Genomic DNA, 21915 nt, shown 5'->3' on the forward strand with positions numbered 1-21915 from the left:
GAGAAAGAGAGATTTAAAATAAATGTCAATAATTAATTCTTGTATAGCATATTAATCCCTAAACTATACATTTAGAACTCTATAAAATTTACGTTTCCCTTTATGTTATAATCAAATAATGTTATTCACTACTTCATTAATTTTCTTGTAAACCCTCCAAAAATGTTTTGATCCCATGAGTTGGAAAGGGAAGTACTTAGATGATGATTTTATGCATAGAATTCTGCACAATGATATTCTGAGTTTTAAGGGATAATCCCATTTAAAGGACATAAGTAACCTATATATAAGAGTTTAGTGGATTGACTGATCAAATGGTTATGATTAGCTCATATTTGGCTAATGGCAATCAACTATTTTTAAACAGCTAAATCGCATTTATTTCATACATTTCGTGAGATCCACAAATTTTATCTATTTATCTATCACTCATTAATTTCTATCTATTTAAACTGTTTATAAACATTTCCCATATGGTTCAACCTTTTCATTTGAGCTCCTTGTTGTCCCCTTTCTCCAAGGAAGCTGTTGCCACATTCTGTACTGCAACACTATGTGATCATATTGGTGAATTCACTCTTATTTCTGATCAAACTGGTAATAAGATTTCCTTATGTGGTAAAATAGGGTTTTGTGGCTCCACAAAAAGTGTTCTATATATAAACGTATCGAAGAACCAAAACTATCAAACTGAAATTCACTGGGTTCATTCTTCCATATTTCAGCAATAAAATATTGATCCATGGAGCAAAGGTCCAAAATTTGGAAGAAAGAAGCATTTTCACGACTCTATCACCCAGTCAATTATATTCTATTGAATTCCTCTCTCTCTTTTATAACCACATATCTTTCTAGCTAAGAGATGGGAAATCTTTCTCGTGTTACATGAATCCATAACTACAAAAATACTTTACATGCAAGCTAAACCAATTAAAACCTTGCTTAATAAAATAAATTATGAGAATTTCATTATTTGTCGTAATGCAGTACATGTATTATACTCCATAAGATAGTTACACTCAATATATTTTAATCGTACACATTTAATAAATTAATTATGATAATATAACATAATGTTGACAGGATAATACCGTTGGGAATGCAAATCTCAAGATTGGAACTATAAACTAGAAAAATATAATAGGAGTTTTGGTTCCAAGATAACAAAATGTGTATGAACCATAGAAGATACTATAAATCATTTCGATTAATTTATTAATTAATGCATACTAATAAATGAGGCCAAAAATATAAATAATAATCACATCATGGACCACTTTATTATTGAAGTATACGAGAGATCCATATGTCGTGCTGATCTTGTGGACAAGAGGCCACTTAATTTTATTTTATTTTTCTGTTTAATGATCAGTCTGCTAAAGCCTTGATGTTGTCTAGAGGGCAGCCTAACCAGGTCAGTTTTTCAATTTTTCCTGTGAAAATGATAATGAGTTACTGCTCTTAATCAAGGATATTAATAACTAATGATTGAAATGTGAATACAGGAAAATGATGCATCAGTGCAAGCTCTATATAATGGATTCACAGGATTTCTTTGTCAAACTTCCTATCAAACTCAGAATTTTCACCACCCTCAGGATCAAAATTCGGGAGGCCCAGCAGCGGAGGCTGCGCCACCTTCGACGGCAAGTGGATCGGTTGGAGGAGGAGGGGCAGCGGGACAGCCGAGGCAGAGGGTGAGGGCTAGGAGAGGACAGGCTACTGATCCTCATAGCATCGCAGAAAGAGTACGCAAATACATTATAGTACATAAACCCTATTTTTTATTTTTTTAAATTTTTATTTATTATTATTTGTCTTTGATTGATTATTTGTTTGTTTTAGGCCAATTTTGATTTGTTTTGATTCTTGAATTTATTTTTTGTTTCATTATTTTGTGATGAACTCAAATGTGGGCAACAGTTACGTAGGGAGAGAATTGCGAAGAGAATGAAGGGTTTGCAGGAGCTTGTACCAAATGCTAACAAGGTAATTACCAACATCATTACCTACTCTAATTATTGAATATCTTACCTTAATTATTTAGCCATCACTATAAAGTATAAATACAATTAATTACTTAATTGTTTGAAATTAAGCACTATATGAGTTCGTATGGACAAAGAAAAAATAGTAGGTTAAAAGGATGAGTTCAGATCTTGTGTCCCATTTAATTTAATTGTCTATTTGACTATTTTTTAAATAAATTTTTGAAACCTCGACACAACGAATTTTGTTAGTAAATATTTGACTATTTTTTAAATAAATTTTTGAAACCTCGACACAACGAATTTTGTTAGTAATTGAGAAGACATGATTTCAATTATGTTGCTTATAATAAAATGTGTAGATGTCTTCTCATTTAGCCCATGTTTGACATCTATTAAAGAATATGAGTTTCGTAGTTGTTATTATTCTTATTAAGAATGTTTTATATATATATATATATATATAAGAATTAAACTAATTTAATAAAAATAGTTTGACATGCTGCTTGAGGTTCTCTCACATGTGTTGGGACCCATGCAGGACGCATATGAATTAGAAATGACAAAAAATTCTACACCCTCCAATTGTGAGGGAGCTATCGAGGATGGTGTCAAACTCTCCCCTATAGTCTAGCAAGGTTGAAAAAATAAATACATGGCATACACAAAAATTTCATATTTTTATTGAGAATATAAACAAAATAATTATTATAATAACTTTTTATTTGTTTTGAGTACAGCTATTATAAGTTACAATTTTTAATCAAAATCAAATTTAATACATTCATTCATTTTTAGGACATATATCACAAACCCATTGAAATGGTCTAATGTTATTTTATGAAAATTAAAAATTAATGGTGTTGGTGGTGGTTGTTGAATGACAGACAGATAAGGCTTCCATGCTGGATGAGATCATCGACTATGTCAAATTCCTGCAGCTCCAAGTCAAAGTAATTGTTCCCTCTCAAATTAGTTTATTTATAATTTATATTTATTTAAGATTTGTTATGGACGATATAATATTCAATTGCTTTGGAAATATTGGTTATAGTTTTATGCCCCGTGTGGGCTTCATTTTAATGTGATTTGGGAAAAAATTAATTTTGAAATTAATTTTTTTTTTTTTTGAAGAATGTGTGGTTAAAAGATAAAGAAAAGTTTTTAATTTATGTATAATATTATTTTATAGAAGAATGTAAGGTTAAAATTGATTTTTGAAAAAAAATATATATATATATATATATATTTGAAAATAATAAAGCCCAAAAGGCTAAATATTACCTTCTTCAATTCTTTTTTAATTCTCATCAAAAATTTAATTGATTTTTTGTTTTCAGGTTCTTAGCATGAGTAGATTGGGCAGTGCTACGGGTATTCCCCAATCATCCCCAGTTCATGGTACACTTTCTAAGGTAATAATTAGTTAATAAAAAATAAAATAGTAGTAGAACAATCGACTTAAAATGAACCCCGTAACTATTTTCTCTGTCATATTCCAAAATCTTGATACCAATGGACAAAAAATTAAAAACAATGTGTCACTTGAGAGTCCATTTATCGCAATCTTTGAGATTTGCTATCCAACTTTGTTATCTAATTTGTTGTCCATCCAATTAATTATTAACACATAATTTTATATTAATATGTCATCAATTTTAACTTTTTGGTCGATGTTTAAGTTTTGTTATTCAATGCTAATGCATTTAATTAATTCCAAAAGTATTAGATTTTTCATTTCAACATTTTATTTTATTGTCTGAAATAGTAGATAGCTTCTTGTTAATCAAGAATCCATAAAAGTTGGTCTTGCTTAGTTTTTGTGCTTAATAACCTAACGGTTTTTGATTGTGTCTAGGGGAGAAGTGGTAATGAAAAACAAACAACGCCACTAATAACAGCGGATCACCATGTGACAAAGCTACTTGAAGAGGACATGGGCTCTGCCATGCAATACCTCCAAGGCAAAGGTCTCTGCCTCATGCCCATTTCACTAGCCACCGCCATCTCCACAGCCACATGTCGTTCGAGGAACCCTATGGATTCCATTAATATTAACACCAATAATCAATTAGTAAATGGCGACGAGTCTTGTTCGACGTCCTCTCCTGGCATGTCGGCTTTGACCGTTCAATCAGCTACGATTGCAATATCAGCAGAAAAGAATCAAGAGAACAAGAATAACTTGACTCCATTTTAGGCGTGGTGCATTTCTTGCATGAAGCTCCTGCTAAAAAAGCAATGCAACTAGTTCCAAGCTCTGACAGTCATTTATGTGGTGATTTCTTTTAGTTAACGCTTTAATCTGGAGAAAGTATAAAATGAAAAAGTGGAAAATTGGAAAATATTTGGTCGGATTTTTGTTGTTTTTATTTTCAATTGTATCTGCTGCCAAAATAAGAATCCTTTTTATGTTTTATTAAAGTGCCTTTGAGCACATAGACGTATTTAGGTAGACTTGGCTTGGGTGAAAATGTGTTCAAAAACAGCCCAAAAATGTATCTTTATTCTTTTAATTTGTATGATAAAGAATTGCTGATTATTTTGTATTACGGCCTTCTAGAAGTTTTATATTTTACTAATATTATGATCAACAAAGAAAAGAATGATTAGGTTTGATTAAATTAAATTAAATTAAATTAGCTTAAATGACAAAAGTATGTTGTACATGATCAAATTTGAAAAATTGTATTTAGTGATATTTAAAATCGATGGCGTATCAAACATACAATACTCTAGATGGAATTATTGGATATTAAAATCAATTTTCTATAATATTGTAGGTGTCGGATAATTCTGGGTTCCATTTGCTTATTAATAAATTGGTTACTTTTATATCATAGGAGATAAAAAAGAAGAAGGGATAATTCAATATAGGCCCGAAACCTTTGAAATACTAGCAGACTTTTTTCAAATCTTTTAATTTATTGCAACCGTCACTCCTAATATTTTCAAACATTACAAGTGATGCCCCAATGGATGGAAAACATCCAATTTACCGTTAGTTGACCACAAAATTGAATTTGACCACATTGTTAATATTTTTGTAAAGGGCAAAAAAGAGTAACTTTTTATTTACCAAATTAAATAATTACATTAATTAAATTAAAAATCCAAAAAAAAGGGAAAAAATTGTATCTTCTTCTTCCCATCCCTTCCCCTACCTACCCAGCCCCACCCTGACCCAAAGGGAAAAGACTCGCATTGCTTGTTGTTTTGAGAATATTGTGAGTGGTTTTGGGAAGAAGAAGAGGCTTTATTAGCAGTTTTATCAACGTCGTCAACAGTAAAGAATGACCCGAGAGTGTTACAAACCCTAATATCACAAGATTTCTCTAGGGCTCAAAAAAGAGGCTTAAAGCTTCATTCTTTGAGGCAGAGAAAGATTTCATTTGTTGGAGCTTAGAAAAAATGAGGTGGATTTGGAGCTGGTAGTTTTAGATGCTGGCGACGATTTATTGGCGGAGGCAGACGAAAACAGATATTTGATGGTGACGGCGAGAGGAGGAGGGTGTATTGGAAAAGGATTGATATAAGGTGGTGAGGTGTTCGCAAAGGCAGGAAGGGAAAAACCCAGTAAATTGTTCATCTGGATTAGGGTAGGCTTGGGTAGGATGGGGTGGACGGAAGAAAAAGATACATTTTATCCCTTTTTTTTAAGTTTTTTAATTTAATTAATGTAATTATTTAATTTGATAAATAGAAAGTTACAAATTTTCTCTTTATAAAAATATTAACAAAGTGGTCAAATTAAATTTTTTGATCAACTAATGGTAAATTGAATGTTTTCCATCCATTGGGACCTCAACTGCAACGTTTGAAAATGTTAAAGATGATGGTTGCAACAAATCAAATGTTTGGGGAAGGTTTGGTAGTATTTGAAAGATTTGGGGCCTCTGTTGCAATTATCCCACAAAAGAATGTCTAAAGAGTCTTGTTAAAATCTAAAAAATAGGCCAACTCGCCATTCATATGATGTTGTTGAAGAAGAGAGATATTGGAGGATATTTGCAAATATTGGAGAATACATTGTGATAATTGGGTTGACCACAATTGAAGTATTTTTGTGATTTATTTATACCATTTCTTGATTTTCTCATTCCTAACATGCAAATCCTTGATGTAATATGTCTATAAATTGTGTTATTGCAAACTCCAAACAATATAATCTCCTCTCTTCTTCCTTGAATGTATGTTTGTTACAATGACACTAAACTACATAAATTTTTGTGTTCTTTATTATTTATTGAATTCTTCAAAAACAAATCTCAATCATTGATTCAAGTGTACAACGCAATTATCATTAGATTATTCTTTAACCTAAAGAAAAAAAATGTAAAGAGTAAATCAATACATAATGCACTTTAGGGCATGGTAAGAGTAATGTTATTTACACCAACGGTAATTAGCACGGATCTAAGTAATTTATAGGGTAAAAAATTTAAAGATAATCTCACAAATCTATGGAAGTTTACCAAAACGAGAGGAAACTAGTTTGTTTGAAGTTGAAATGTTGGAAGGATATATCTCATCGATAAAGGCCTTGAGCAACAAATTTTCAGATTTAGCAACAGAAAATACAGCGCTGAAACCACATTTTTGTGCAAAGAAACTAGTTTGTAGAACGTATGAAGGAAGGGAAGACCCAAGAGGCAAAATAAGAGAAAAGAAAAGGCAAGATATTAATTGCCACATTGTAATTAATGAAGAGTTGAGAATGGAGAATTCTAGATCTGAGAAATGAGGAGAATGGCGGGAAAATCTATTGTATTCAACTGGATAATGAAAGTGAGTGTTACACACACACACACACACACACAAAAAAGGATACAGATACGCAGCTGTAACAATAATGTGCAAAAACATAATTATCCATATACTAACAAGCCTCAATACTCCCCCTCAAGATGGAGAATATATGTTCAATATTCCCATTTTGTTTAGCAATGACTTAAACTTGACTCCCCCTAAAGGTTTAGTTAGCTAATCTGCCAATTGATCTTGCAATGTCGTATGGAATATTTTTGTTTCTCCTATCTGTACTTTATTCCTTACAAGATCGTAATCGATTTCTATGTGTTTCGTTCTTTCATGAAAGACCGGATTGCTGGCTATATGTATTGCTGACTAGTTGTCACAGAAAAGTAAGGTAGCTTTGGTAAGCACTACACTTAAGTCACTTAGTATATTCTTCAACCAACTCAACTCACAAACTGCAACTGCCATAGACCAGTATTCTGCTTCAGCTGATGATCTTGAGATCGTGTGCTGCTTCTTAGACTTCCAAGACACTAGTGAGTTCCCAAGAAATATGCAGTAACCTGTAACCGACCGGCTTGTATCCAAACAAGCTGCCCAGTCTGCATCACAAAATCCCTTAAGATGTAGATCAGATTTTCCATAATAGAATAGGCCTCGTCCAGATGTTTCCTGCAAATATATCAACACGTGATGAGCTGCTTCTAAATGAAGTTGTTTTGGAGACTCAAGAAATTAACTAAGGAGCTTCACTGCATATGACAATTCGGGCCTTGTTATTATCAAGTATAACAGCCTTGCCACTAACCTTCGATATATGCTAACGTCTGCAACAGTTTTCCTAACATTTTTGCTCAACCTCACATTATATGTTAAAGGATTCTTTGTCGGTTTAGCTCCTAGATAACCAGCATTGGCCAAAATTTCCAATGCATATTTTCTTTGAAAAACAGATATTCTTTAAGTTCTTACTATTTTAAGTCCTAGAAAATACTTTAGAACTCCCAAATCCTTTAGTCTGAACTGATCATTCAATCTCTTATTGAACTGTTCAATGTAAGGTAAATCATTTCCTCCTATAATGACGTCGTCTACATAGATAAGGAGCACAGTTTATGAGTAGCCATTTTGTTTGCTGAATAAAGAATAGTTAGATTTTGATTGCTTAAAACCCTGTGATAGAATGTAAGTGGTTAGTTTTGTGTTCCACTGCCTTGATGCATGTTTAAGTCCATAAATGAACTTGTTTAGTTTGTAGACAATCTCCATTTTTCCCCTATTGCTCATAACTCGGAGGCAATACCATGTAGACCTCTTCATCTAATTCACCGTGGAAAAATGCATTGTCAATGTCTAATTGATGAATGTGCCATTGTTTACAAGCTGCAATAGCAATAAGAGTTTTCACAGTGACCAGCTTGGCAATAGGTGAAAATGTCTTCTTATAGTCTAAACCAACTTGTTGAGTGAAGCCTCTAGCTACCAACCTAGCCTTTTTCCTTTCCTCCGTGCCATCTAAATTTAATTTGACTTTTAAAACCCAATTGCAACCCACAAGTTTCTTGTATGCAGGGAGCTCACACACCGTCCAAGTGTTGTTAGATACAAGTGCCTACTATCCGATATTCATGGCTTTACACCAGTCTGGATGTTGTGATGCTTCAGCAAAGGATTTAGGCTCATAAATAGTAGATAAGGCCAGTGCATACCTTCTTTGTATAGGAGACAAATTGTTATAATTCAACCAATTTGATATAGAATATTGTCCTCCAGGTTCAATCATTTTCTCTATAGAATCTGATTGGGAAATAGGTATTTGAGACACCAAGTTGCAATGTTAGTCATGAAGGTATGAAGGAATTCGTTTAGGCCTATCGGACTTGCGGGAAGGAATGACAAGTGGTTGAAATAGTGGTTCAGATGAATTGGAATCAGATGAAATAACCTCAGGTGGATCGGATGAAGTGGCTTCTTCATTTTGAACATGTGATGTTGGTAGGAAAGATGATCAGACAATGGTAAAGACCGAATATGCATATGAGTGGGAATTGTGAGTGGAGTATCAATTGACTAATGTGATTGAGTTGGTAATAAGAATTGATCATGATGAGAAGAATCAGTGGAGCGAGAGAGAAATTTCAAGAATTTAGGATGATGAAAAAGAAATATGGTTTCATGAAAAGACACATCCCGTGAAATAAAGGTAGTATCAGTTTGGAGATTATATAATTTATACGCTTTCATACCATAGGGATATCCAAGACACAAGGCTCTTGGATCAAATTTTGTACAGTTTCTTTTAAGAGTATAAGCATAACAAAGACAAACGAATACTCTAAGATGAGTGTAGGATGCTTTAGTCTGGTATAACATTTCATAGGGTGACTTGTCATCAAGAATTGTTGTTGGTGTTCAATTGATGATATGTGTGGTAGTAAGAATACAGTCTCCCCAAAATTTACGAGGTAAGTTGGCTTGAAAGTTGATGGCTCTAGCAATGTTAAGGATGTGTTGATGTTTTTGTTCAACAATTCCATTTTCTTGTGGTGTTTCCACACAACTCACTTGGTGTATAACACTTTTGGAGTGATAAAATCATTCATAAGGAACTTTGATCCATTGTTTTATCTGAGGAATTTTATGTCACAGTGGAAATGTGTTTGAATCAGGTGGAAAAACGATTGAATGATAGACCTGGTTTGGGATTTATCTCGCATAAGATAACTCTACGTCATACAGCTCTAATCATCTACAATTGTTAGAAAATATTTTGAGCCATCCAAAGCAGGGATTGAATATGGACCCCAAATATCATAGTGAATGAGTTCAAATGTTTTAGAGGTTTTTCTCTCACTATTTGGAAAAGGTAATCTATATTGTTTGGCCATAGGACAAATAGCACAATGTAGATGTTCATTAAAAGTAATTGCATGGACAAACTTATGCAAAAGTGACAATTTTGAGATGGGAATATATCCTAAACGACAATGCCAAACATTAATATCTATGTTGGCAACACTATTGTTCATTGAGGTACAAGCAATTCGATCTTCTTTATTACAACTCAAAAATAAAAGAGAATTATTGTTTGAACTATGAAAAGGACTGGAACTCGAAGTTAAACTTGTTGGAGGTTGTTGACAGCTATGTGAAGATTGATTATTGCATCGATGTTCAGAATGTTGAAAATGATATACACCATCTTTAAGCTTGCCTACCAATCATCATCCATGTTGAAAGATCCTGAACAAAACAATAATTATGGATGAATATCAGGAAATAATTGTGCTTGATTGTCTGGCATATATCAGATTGAATTTAAAACAGGGCACTACTAAAATGTTTGTTAAAACCAGTGTATCAAATAACTTCACTTCTCTAGTGTGTGTAACCACAACAATGCTACTATCAAGTAATCGTACAGATGCATTAATTGTGGTAGTTACGATAGTCAAGTGTTTGAGAACAAACCATATGTTCAGAAGCTCCTGTGTCTATGATCCACTTACCTTCAGGTGTAGTGCGATTACCTGAGAATGCATATGCATCAGGCATAGAAAATGAAGAGTATATCACATCTTGGGAGTGCTGGTTGTAGTTTTGGAGTTTTCTTTGTAATTGTGGTGTTAACACGGCTAGAATTTGTTGACATTGATCTGGTGTAATGGTTAGATCTGAAAGGAAATTTACCACCTCTGGATTATTAACTCTGGACGCTTGACTTACAGCATTTGCAACTAGAGTTTTCCCTTTGGCGAGTCTGTGAATAGGAGGATATCCAACAAGCTTGTAGCATTTTCCCTTGAGATGTCCAAGCATTCCACAATAGCTACACAGTGGCCTTTCCCTTCTCTGTGACTAAGTTAAACCACCGGCTCTCTGATTACTAGTAGACTTTGAAGTTAGTTTACTGGAAAAAGCTATTGCATCAAGGCTTTGTTGTTTCTTAGCAACAACTTCTCTTTGCCTCTTATCTTGCAGAATTAGAGCAAAGACTTTATTAAGTGAAGGTATTGGATCCATCAATAATATCTGACTTCTCACACTTGAAAGTTTTTCATCTAAACCCATCAGAAACTGCATAGTTTGATCTTCATACTTGTAATTGGCACTACTGGTTTCCGATCTATAATTTTCCAGCTCTTCCCAAAGCCCTTTGAATCGATTAAAATAGGAGGTGACAGAGTTAATTGCTTGAGAAATTGAGGCAATTTGTTTCCTAAGTTCACAAATGCGAGGACCATTGCCTTGACTATAGCGGTCCCTGAGTTCAATCCATATTTGCCTTGCTGAATCTTTGTACATCACACTGGGATATAGCTCTTTAGGAATTGAGTTGATATTCCATGAAGAGACTACATGATTGCATCTCCTCCAAGCAACGTATAGAGGATCAGAGAAGGTTTGACAATAGATCTGTCAATGAATCCTTCTTTGTTTTTCACACTAAGTGATATAATCACAGCTCTATTCCACATAACAAAAATGAGTTGCATTCCTATATTGTCCCCATAATGAAGATAATACGGACTACTAGGATCGCTAATCAATTGATCCACAAGAGCTACCATATCTCCAGTCACCATTTCTGCAGCAGATGAATCAATTGATGAATTAGTTTGATTCATTTGGTTTTGAGTCTTCATTTGAGCATCAAAATCCTTCGCCATTGCAAAGAATCCTCAAAGATCCGATACCATGAAGAGTTGAGAGTGGAGAACTCTGGATATGAGAAATGAGGCTAATGGTAGGAAAATCTGTTGTATTCAACCGAATAATGAAAGTGAATTACAAATACACCCCCAACACATACACACACATATATACAAGGACGTAGATGCACAACTATAACAATAATGTGCAAAGACATAATTATCCCTATACTAACAAGCCTCAATAATTAAAATGGTAAAAAAAGAATTAACATCTTCGTGTAGTCAGAAAATAAGCCTATTAATTGAATGTATAAAACTTCATCAGAATTATCGTGTGTACACACTGTACACTCACACGAAACAATCCCGCTACATGGCCAGGGAGTTGGTGACAAACAATGACCAGGATGACGTGGCCATTGGGTGGGGAAAAAAAAGGAAAAACGGGTGAAGGGAATTGATTGAACCCATCGTCTTTCATATTTCCCTACGAGGGGAGAGAGAGAGAGAGAGAGAGAGAGAGAGAGAGAGAGAGAGAGAGAGAATACCCAAATCAGATTTGAAACACTTCGTCGTCCAAGCAAGGTGATCCCTGCCTTACGACTCACCATCTCCGACGACTGTCTGAAATCACAAGCATTCTTCGACATCCCTCCCGGCTTTGGTATCCAGAGAATCACGATGGGAGTTCACAGATTTGAGAGTTTTTCACTACCAGTGCCCAACAAATCAAGATCGAGCTCGTCTTTTATCTGCCATCATTTCATCGTTGTGCTCAGGTTTGAGTGTTCAAGTTTTTGTTGATTTTGCAGTCCAATGTTTGCATAAAGACTGTCCTTCATTTTTGGGTTTGAAGTAATTGTTGGATCTTGTTGGTGCTCCTGTTTTAGCGTTTTTGCTACCAATTATGTGTGTATGTTCTTAGTTGGACAAAGAAATTGAATGAAGTTACCTCAGCTCTTTTCTTTCTTCACAGCAATTGGGCCCTTTGAGTTATGAGCATTTAAGTTCTCAATTTCATTTCTATGAAAGCACAGATTTTTTCTGTTATTTTCTGTTCTTTTTGGAAGAGAAGTAAGAAAACTGGAAAGGGAAAAATCATGTTGCGATTACCTGCTAATCTAGTTTTTAACTATTGGGGTTGAATAGTTGTCTGGTGTTGGTGGAGATTTATGGGCTGCAATGAACTTATTGAAAAACAGCTTGAAGAAGTTCCTCAGTGGTTATTGAAAATTGAGAATTGATTTACAGTTTACATCACGAACTCTCTAAACCACTTTGCCTCTTATGAATGGATTGGCTAATTGTCTACTATGTTACTTCAATATGAGATAGGCTTCATCAACTTTATGGTTGTATTGCAAATGATATTCATTTTTTTGTTGTTGTGCAGAATGGTCAGAAGGAACTCTGGGATCTATCATAGTTGTAGCGCGAAGACCTACTTCTTTGACGACTGCCCGAAGAAATGCCCATGCCCATAGTGCAAACGTGGATTTGAGAAATGTTTATTCGTGGAGAAAGAGGATGCGAATAAAGGAAAATTATTTCTTCGTTTTAGTAACAATTATGATTTTTGGAGTTGGGTTGTAACGGACGAATCAAGCGGTGCATCCAGTAGCGATGGCGCTCGGCTCGTTAACCCCACAAAGAACGAAATAGGAGATGAAATGTCCCGCATGTTTGAATCTCGAGTCCGCCTAACTGATGAAGAAGAGCTCAAGATTTCGGTGGACGTCACAATTCGAATGGAAAAAGTAAGTGCGGTAGTGAATGCAAAAGGAAAGCGGCCAACTTGATTAGTAGATGTTGATCGAATATTTTGTTTACGTTAGTTATTCGGCAAACCTTAGTTATGTAACTCGGCCCTATGTTTATGTATTGGAACTTTTGTTGTGTTGTATTTTGAACATTTATGGTTGAACGGATGTTAATGACACATTGTGTATGGAAGTTCAGCCTATGCGTGGTTTTTGTAAACATATATACTTCCAATATCTTGTGTAAATGAACTATACCATGTTCAGACATTTTATCTTGGTAATTGAACTAAAAAAAATATAGAACATGTCTTAAAAAAAAATCAACTAGACATATAATACTTCCAAGAAAATATAGAACTTGTCTTACAAAAAAAAAAAAAAAATCAACTAGACATATAATACTTCCAAAAAAATATGGAACCTATCTTCAAAAAAAATCAACTAGACAAATATTACATCCAAAAATAAGGTAGTCAACCTGTCTTCTCATTTCCCATCTCCCAAAACACATCTTGCTATTGAACTAATGGTAAGCTACATTAATGGGATACCATCTGCCCAATGGCAAGACTCTAATGGAGATCCATCAGATGATCTGCTAGGAAGTGCCATTACTGTAGCGTGAAGGACTTGCATTGACTCGTTGGTCCTCCCAATTTACTATGTACAGAACAAGTAATCATCATTAATACACCTTTGTAACGAGAACAAGTAATCATCATTAATACACCTTTGTAACAAGTTGATTAACAATGCTACCATGTATTCCAGTCCTATCTCTAGCTGAACCTCTAGACTGCAAAACCAATCGAACCATTAGCAGCATACTTTGTAAAGTTATTCAATCAAAAAATATAAAACATGTAACTGAAAGTTTTAAACTGTATAGATATCATACTACATAGTCCTACGTTCAGCTTGCAAAATCACACATTGCTTATCTCAGCTTGGATATTCAAGTTGAAATCTGTGAAGGAGGTAATAAGATTACAAAAAATGCCAAGACTAATACCCAAAACTTGGCAGAGCAACCAATGAAGTTGATTTTGCATAAAAATGCATTGCTGAAAGCAAGCAATTCTCATTCTCCAGTCATCACTTTGCTCAATCGCACAAAAATATTTTGGAAGAAAGTAACCACAAGTCGAAACCATGACAAAATTGACAAGCTTTTTCAGGGAGAAAGTATAGGCTTGGCTTGACGAAATTACCGAAAGATGTGAGCAAATCTCTATAATTTTAGACTGAGATCAACTGGTTCTATTCTTTTACCAATGCCATCCCTGGCATTGATTGTTGCTTGGTCAATTTGGATCTTAGCAGGGAAGAAGCTAAAAGGAGGTTGTTCTATTGATCGAATTGGTCCTGGCCTTTGGATCACATCTTTGGTAAATTCCGATAACGATGGAACAGACCAAAAAAATTAACTCAGAGACCATCATACCAATTTGACCTAACACAAAGCAGTAAATAGAATCAAAAGATGCACAGAATGTAAATAATTTTTATTGCACACCTGACTGGACGGACACCCAAATTTAAATAAACAAAGTAGACTAATACTTTCTTTATTGCTATTACTAAATCGAGATAAAAATAAGAAGTAACCTAATTCAATAGACAAAGTAGACTAATACTTTCTTTATTGCAATTATGTAGTGCGTACATATGTAATTGCTTGCATACTACGAAGAATAAATTCTAGCAATGGTAAATCATATATCGAGCTGAGCTTATATCTGTTAACTTTCCTATACCAAGAAAATTGTCACTATTATTGTATTTAAATGGATAAAGATGGAAGCACACAAGGAGAAAAAAATACACACACAAAATATGAGTAAAGAAAGAGAGTACTACGTCCCACTAAATTTTTGTTGTTTATAAATTCATTACTCTTACCTCAAAAAAGCTGAATATTTTGTGAGTGTATTACTACACAAGGTCTCGACCGCATCTTTTAAATCCAAAAGCTCAAAACAAATCTTCCTAACAGTGAAGTAAAGTAGATGTCCATTCTTACGCACAAAACAAAATACAATCATGCAATAAAAGGTAGAAATCCATTTATTGTTTTTGATGTGTAGAAATTCACTTTTTGACATCCTACCTTACATATTGCATCAACTAATTTACCCATTTTATGATGGTGTGTTGGTGGAAAATTGTGACAGGGAGAACGCTGATGACATGGGTTATTGTGGTTGAGTCGGGTTGTTCACGTTACTGTGCCTCGATCTCTTCCCTAATGTTGACGTCGAAGCGTTCTACATATGCATCGAAATGATTAATACTAAATGTACTTCAAATCCAATATGGAGTAATGTAAATCGCTAAAAATACCTTCGATTTCTTAGAAGTGGACTCCAACGAGCTCTTTTGCTAAAGTTTCTTTGGGGCACCCTTTCTGCGTACCGGCTTCGGATCCAATGTGCTCCCGTTCGATATATTTTGTGAATTAATACAATTATGGGGGACTTCAGAAGCATGATGTGACAGATATTAATTTCATGATTGGACTTTGCGCTCATAAGGAGACTACCTTCCTTTTTAATCCAATCCATTATGGCTTCTGACGACCGCTCATCATCTGCAGCAAGGTCTGCCACTTGTGCAAAAGCTTGACACATAGCATCGTATCTCAACTGTGAAAAAGTAGTAACTAGACCGTCATAGTTTACTCAAAGTCTCGTGTGTGCTCTAGTAACATCTTTCCTCTATCTACGTAGTATATATCTCTCTGGCATCGAGGTCACATCATTACGGCTCAGAATTGCTAGTGCTTTCCTACACACTATTCCACGGAACTCAAACAAATGACAGCTAGAAATGATTTCACATTTCTCTCTTTCAAATGACACCGGGAATTTTTTTTCCTTCGACGGCCATCAGTCACACGGACTTTCTCTACCTCATACGTGCTCATCAGACCTTCATCAAATGTTGATATAATATCACAATAAACCTTTCTCGTAAACTCTTCTTGGACCTCCCTAAACTTGGAGATGGTGTAAACTGACTAAAACTGCTGTTCCATTTCAAATTGCGTTGCACAAGGTACCATTTGCGAAAACGACTTGAAATTGGCCTGGAGCTCCTTCTAAACCTTACTCCTCAGTGCACGCTCATACTGGTCCACAAATTGCTTGAAAGATGTCTTAGAATGCACATATCTATCAAAAAATGCATTCATACTCTCACTTCTTTGTGTCGTTGACATCCCAGCCCAAAAAGAAGTTTTGAAATAGCACAGAACCCAACGAGCTCTGTTCTCATACAATCCCGATAACCAATCATTATCCCGTAAGGCATACATGTCAATCATTACTCTCCAACCACTTTCAAATTCTTGAACAAACTGTGATTCATGCACCAATTCATGTATAGCCCCAAATATTGAAGCCTTCTCCACGTGGTAGCCAAACTTCTCTGGCAACTTCTTTAGAAAATGCCATAAGCACCATCTGTGCTTTGTACTGGGAAAAACAATTTGAATTGCATTTTGTATGGCTCAATCTTGATTCATAATTATCCCTTATGAGCTTGACCTTGCATGCACTGAAGCCATGTCTGAAACAACCAAACAAAAGTATTTGTATCTTCATTCGAAAACAAACCACAATCAAGTAATATTGACTGCCCATGATAATTGACACCAACAAACGAAGTGAAAGTCATGTCATACTTATTAGTCAAATAAGTAGTATCGAACGTAACGATATCGCCGAACTCCTTATATGATTGTCTACAACGACTATCTGCCCAGAAAATATTTTTCAATCGTGACTCGTCATCTACATCCATACTAAAGTAAAAACCTGAGCATTGAGCTTGCATTTTTGAGAAGTATGATTGTATTGCCGCGGCATCTCCTTTCGTAAGCTTTAGTCGCCTCACTTGTTCTATATAGTTCTGACAGTCTTTCTCAATGCACCTCATGTTCTCATATCCGCATCTTCTACAACTGCAGAGTTGTAACTTTTGTGTAATGAAATTCCTGCCATATCATTCATTTCAAGCCTCTGTTTGATATGCATACTCAGTTCCCGATCGCATCGATATAATCTTGACTTTGACGGGCTTGTTTCATGATTATGGTCAAGGTGGACCGTGTTAATTCTCCAAGTTCCATGGATATCTGAAGATGTAGAGATATTGGCTTTACAACCTATATGAATTGTTGGCTGAGGCTTCAATGGACAGCCTGTACTAACGCCTCCTCAGCCTTTACGGCTACATGTCAATGTGACATACCTCACGACTCCGTCGTCCCTCCTTTTTTGAATTTCTTTTCTTCATAGGAAAGCCTATTGCATAGCCATACTTTTTGTAGAGCTCAAACATCTCCATCTCATCTTTGAACACCATACCTACCTCGGGCACTATCACACCATCCTCTCTTGACATTTCACCTCACATTGTGTTTGCATTCGCATTATCAGATTCAACCAAAATATCATCACAATCGTCTTGCACATCATCCATAATTTCTTCTGCATCAGTAAACAGATTGGTCAATGTGGGTAGAAATTCATAAAGGTAAAACACAAAACCAATAAAAATGTTCAATACTAAGTCACCCGAAACAATTCCTACTGAAATAGCAACATGACAATCACCAAGATACTTGTATTTTACCTAAACCAGTGGCAACATCACAATCACCAAGTTACTATTATTTCACAACAACTACTGGCGACATCACAACCTACATTCACAACCAGCAATTTCAAATTTTTACACAGTTATTTCTATTATGGTTCCAAGCCTTCAGCTAATAACCCCAATACTACTATTTCACAATAACCGGTGGCAACATCACAACTGACATTCACACCCATCACAACTGAGATTCACACCCAACAATTTCAATTGTGTACACAGTTATTTGTATTCTAGTAGAAAACCTTTTACTAATAAACCCAATAGCACTATCACACACCTCCGTGATGTTGGGCCTTGTTCGACTAGACTAATTTTCAAGCGGACTTGGAGCTGGAGAACATGAGATGGTTTTTCAGCCTTACTTTCTTCTGCTGGGAGCTGGACAACATGAAACGATAAGGCGAAGCTATGAAAGCTTCATAGCTGGAGAAAGCCGAGGCAAGAAAGTTTTGCTTCAATCCGAAATCACCAAGAATTTGGAAAATCAACACTAAAAATCACGAGCATTATTCGAGGAGGTGGAGAGATAGTTTTCCCTTTGGGGTTCTTCAATTTGGTGTCGTGCGGCTGGAGGTGTAAGAGAGAGCTCTTCAATTTGGGGTTGTGTAAGAGAGAGTTCTTCCCGGTCATTTCCCTCCCCTCTTTCCCTCGTTTTTCTTATGCACTGTAGCGGGATTTTAAAATCCAGTCACCAACGTTGTCACTGAACCTGGCCAAGTAGATTAATTCCACACAAAATCACTAACTTGTATATACCTTGTTGAAGAGTCCAAACAAAATCGCATTTTTGTTTTAATGAAAATTGCACAACGAAAACTCAATTGATCGGTCGGTGACACTTTATCAATTCAGTTGAGAATTAAGTGTTTTTTTTAATGCATTAAGTTGCACCCCAAATAATTTTGATTGAAATTTTGAGTATTTCAAAAAAAATGGAAACTTAAAAGAAGATGGTTGCTCTCTGTTCTATACGAAACAAAATGTAAAGATACATTTTAATTTTAGTTTTTCTTATATTAATTATAATATTTTGTTAACTATATAAGTAATAATTATATTTCACTTGTAAGTAATTTTTTTCTCCAAGCCTAGAAATTATTTTTAAATTGAACGTCAAATTAGTGGCGAATCCAGCATCAATGTGGCGGAGGTTGACTTTGACCGTTGACCGTCGACAATCAACGATCGTAAAAGCCTGGTCCGGTCGGCGGCAGATCGTTTATTAAAATTAGATGAAATAATATTAAAAATTATTCAATATATATGTAAATGAACTAAAATCTAGAAAGCATATACATATGAAAATATAGTTCAATACAACCCAAAATGCTAAAAAAATATATAATACAACCTTACTCCGTAGTTGTAAGTTTAGACAACTGAATTCTACGAGGTCGCATATTTTGAAAACGCTGCAATATTATCTCATTCTCAAGTTTTATAAAAAGATATTTCTCCATGTAAACCACCAAATGATTGGTCCGTCAGAAAACAAAAGGGAGGGACATCCAATTGCTTCGATTTGAATTATCCGGAGAATGCCTTATGTATATATGTATATATCAAAAAGATGGCCAATCAAACCTATTTCTCGATTCAATAGAAGCTCAAAGAGGTAAATAGGGTCTCGTTTAGGAATAACCAATTCATGGGAAGGTTGGAGTATCACAGGTGGGACTGTAACGAATCCGGGGATTTGGAGTTACGAAGGTGTAGCTGGGGCACATATTGTGTTTTCGGGGTCCGCTATCCCGATCATAATTTTCCTACCCCCAAAGGGAAAGGTACTTCCCTTTTGTTTTGGGCCGGTTGTGGGCGAGGAGGGATTCGAACATTCAACAATTCATCTCCCATTTTGCTGAGCAAATCATTCTTAATTAGATTCATAGTAGAGAATACCCTTTCAACACTTGCAGTTGCTACAGGTAATATCAAAACCAATGTGATCAGCCTATAAACCAGTGAAAAATAACAAGAACTTCCAATTTCAACCAACTTTTGAGCTGCACAAGATATACTTTTGAGGTTGAAAAAAGCTTCATCCATTCTCACGAGCATAAGAAACTTGTCAAGTTGAGGTCTAAGTAATAAAAGCTCTTCACTATTGAAATCCAAAGGATATAACTGAGCAAGTCGTACCAATTTACATACATCAAAAGCTGCAAATGAATCTCCTGGACTTAAACACGAAATGAAAGTAAAAAGCTCAGTAGTTGTTCTTGGAAAACGATCATGCAACTCTTGCAGGATTGAATCTATCACATAACAATACAAATCAACATAAAAACGATGATAATAAGTCACCTACTGAGTTGCACGCCTAGGTCAACCTTTCAATGCTACAATATCATCCATATTGGGCACTGAAATATGTCTATCAACACAAAATTCAATTACCTTACTCAACAAAGTATCCCAACCATATTTTCTCATGTTCTGCAATGCGTACTTACACAACTTCAATAACCTCATAGCATTCTGAATATCCTGATCCTTTTTCTGTAAGGCTTGTGAAAGGTCATCTGTAATTGTAAGAATTTCAAACATAAAATGGAGACTGAACACAAATTTAAAATCTTGCATAGTGTCCATCTGTCTTACGGCCATTGATTTTTGCTCTAAACTTAAGCCGTCTTCTGATATATTTTCAGGAACATCTATGATCGCATTAAACATACTAATGAAGCGAATAATTGTCTTTAGATGTGAGCCCCATCTAGTATCACCTAGGCGTGACAAACTCATTTCTTGAAACTGACAAATTCCACCAGAAAGTTCCTCAATATTAAGTCTCTCCAGAATTTGAGAATGATAACTTGTTCGAAGAGCATCTATACGTTTACATGATGCACCAACCAAATTCACAATAATAGCAAGCATGTTAAATAAATCACTAAGCATAACATTCCTAGGTGCCACAGAAACAACTGCCAACTGAAGTTGGTGAGCAAAGTAATGAACATACATAGCACAAGGGTTCTCTCTTAAAATTAAAGCTTTTAAACTATTGAACTCACATGACATATTGCTTGCTCCATCGTAACCTTGACCTCTCAGGCTAGATATGCTCAAGCCATGTGTAGAAAACATTGCATCAATGGCATCCTTTAATGATTGGGCACAAGTATCAGCGATGTGGGAAATGCCCAACAAACGCTCCTTCACTTGCCCAGTTTTGTCAACAAACCTCAAAACAACTGTCATTTGTTCTTTTATAGAATTATCACGAGACTCATCAACCAAAATTGAAAACAAAAAATCACCCATCTCATTGATCATAGACCTTGTCGTCTCTACAGCACAACAACTAACCAAATCCTTATGGATGCTTGGTGAAGTCATTTGATCATTTCCAGGAGCATTACTAAATAGTACTTCATTAATTTTCTTACGACGAGCTGCATACCAATTTAGTAGCTCAATTAGATTTCCTTTATTAAAAGACTCTTTTGATTCATCATGACCACGAGATGGCAATCCTTGCATCAAGAGGAATCTAGTATAGTCTAGCACCGCAATCTACCTTGTCCTATAATTTTTTTGTTGACTACTACTTTGGCTAGAAATAACATAGGAGATACTTTGCTTTTGATTCATCAAATTGGTACACTTTGCAAAAGCTTGATTATGAGCACTATCAATGAGCTTGACATGATCTTTCAATGTATTCTTGTGCTTCCAATCCCTAAAGCCGGTCTTAGTGAATATATGTCCACCCCCTTGACCCCCCTTATCAGGTTTGAACAAGTAGCAATGCAAACAATAAGCCGCATCATTTTGTATACTGTACTCCAACCAATAAAATTCAGAAAACCATTCTTTTCGAAAACACCTATTATCATTTCCCATCTGTCTTCTTGGAAAGTCATGTCCATGTGGTTGACAAGGACCTTTTTTCCAAATATGCCATCTTAACATCATCTCTAATATTAGGATCATATGACTCGATAGGGGGCGTTTTCCTAGATCAGATACAAGATCATCCACATTGAATTGAGCCCGAGACTTCTTTGTGCTGTTTAACAACTCGAGTGCTCGGCTAGAAGCAGTGGCGGGATTAGAAGCACAACTAGAACTAGGAGAACT

The 21915-nt window shown here is 35.2% G+C and overlaps 4 protein-coding genes across 4 annotated transcripts in view; 1 reads left to right on the forward strand and 3 right to left on the reverse strand.

Annotated features, from left to right (window-relative positions):
• The first annotated feature begins 1366 nt into the window (after window positions 1-1366).
• On the forward strand, window positions 1367-4515 carry LOC111382041 (transcription factor bHLH66-like). Its single transcript, XM_023005902.1, has 6 exons — window positions 1367-1414; window positions 1506-1748; window positions 1924-1989; window positions 2876-2941; window positions 3329-3403; window positions 3847-4515. Exons 1-6 carry the CDS (start codon window positions 1388-1390, stop codon window positions 4186-4188), a joined length of 819 nt encoding a protein of 272 aa, XP_022861670.1. The 5' UTR covers window positions 1367-1387; the 3' UTR covers window positions 4189-4515.
• A 2600-nt stretch (window positions 4516-7115) lies between these two features.
• Window positions 7116-8015, reverse strand: LOC111382037 (uncharacterized mitochondrial protein AtMg00810-like). The gene is made up of 4 exons (XM_023005898.1): window positions 7919-8015; window positions 7741-7837; window positions 7572-7686; window positions 7116-7418 (listed from the first exon to the last, which is right to left on the reverse strand). Exons 1-4 carry the CDS (start codon window positions 8013-8015, stop codon window positions 7116-7118), a joined length of 612 nt encoding a protein of 203 aa, XP_022861666.1.
• A 7372-nt stretch (window positions 8016-15387) lies between these two features.
• Window positions 15388-17103, reverse strand: LOC111382038 (protein FAR1-RELATED SEQUENCE 5-like). Its single transcript, XM_023005900.1, has 4 exons — window positions 16724-17103; window positions 16271-16640; window positions 15707-15809; window positions 15388-15431 (listed from the first exon to the last, which is right to left on the reverse strand). Exons 1-4 carry the CDS (start codon window positions 17101-17103, stop codon window positions 15388-15390), a joined length of 897 nt encoding a protein of 298 aa, XP_022861668.1.
• Window positions 17104-17577: 474 nt separating this feature from the next.
• Window positions 17578-21915, reverse strand: part of LOC111382039 (zinc finger MYM-type protein 1-like) — a 10456-nt gene continuing 6118 nt past the window's right edge. The window contains exons 4-10 of the mRNA XM_023005901.1: window positions 21411-21913; window positions 20160-21308; window positions 19600-20084; window positions 18107-18207; window positions 17958-17988; window positions 17858-17872; window positions 17578-17802 (exon numbers count right to left, since the gene is read on the reverse strand). Of these exons, the coding sequence (XP_022861669.1) occupies window positions 17578-17802; window positions 17858-17872; window positions 17958-17988; window positions 18107-18207; window positions 19600-20084; window positions 20160-21308; window positions 21411-21913 (2509 nt within the window). The remainder of the gene's footprint in view (window positions 17803-17857; window positions 17873-17957; window positions 17989-18106; window positions 18208-19599; window positions 20085-20159; window positions 21309-21410; window positions 21914-21915) is intronic.

This window comes from Olea europaea, unplaced genomic scaffold (assembly GCF_002742605.1).
Source record: "Olea europaea var. sylvestris unplaced genomic scaffold, O_europaea_v1 scaffold2420, whole genome shotgun sequence".
NCBI classification, from domain to species: Eukaryota; Viridiplantae; Streptophyta; class Magnoliopsida; order Lamiales; family Oleaceae; genus Olea; species Olea europaea.

Excerpts from the sequence above, each read along its gene's own strand:
- LOC111382037 (XM_023005898.1), bottom strand. The coding sequence starts at position 8,015 with ATGGAGATTGTCTACAAACTAAACAAGTTCATTTATGGACTTAAACAT. Across the intron at positions 7,687-7,740 it reads AAGGATTTGGGAGTTCTAAA|AAAATATGCATTGGAAATTT; the intron begins GTATTTTCTAGG and ends TGTTTTTCAAAG. Across the intron at positions 7,419-7,571 it reads TTAGGAAAACTGTTGCAGAC|GAAACATCTGGACGAGGCCT; the intron begins GTTAGCATATAT and ends ATATATTTGCAG.
- LOC111382041 (XM_023005902.1), top strand. The coding sequence starts at position 1,388 with ATGTTGTCTAGAGGGCAGCCTAACCAG. Across the intron at positions 1,749-1,923 it reads CTCATAGCATCGCAGAAAGA|TTACGTAGGGAGAGAATTGC; the intron begins GTACGCAAATAC and ends TGTGGGCAACAG. Across the intron at positions 3,404-3,846 it reads TTCATGGTACACTTTCTAAG|GGGAGAAGTGGTAATGAAAA; the intron begins GTAATAATTAGT and ends GATTGTGTCTAG.
- LOC111382038 (XM_023005900.1), bottom strand. The coding sequence starts at position 17,103 with ATGAGGTGCATTGAGAAAGACTGTCAGAACTATATAGAACAAGTGAGG. Across the intron at positions 16,641-16,723 it reads TTGTTTCAGACATGGCTTCA|TACAAAGCACAGATGGTGCT; the intron begins GTGCATGCAAGG and ends TGTTTTTCCCAG. Across the intron at positions 15,432-15,706 it reads GGATTGGATTAAAAAGGAAG|AACGCTTCGACGTCAACATT; the intron begins GTAGTCTCCTTA and ends ATGCATATGTAG.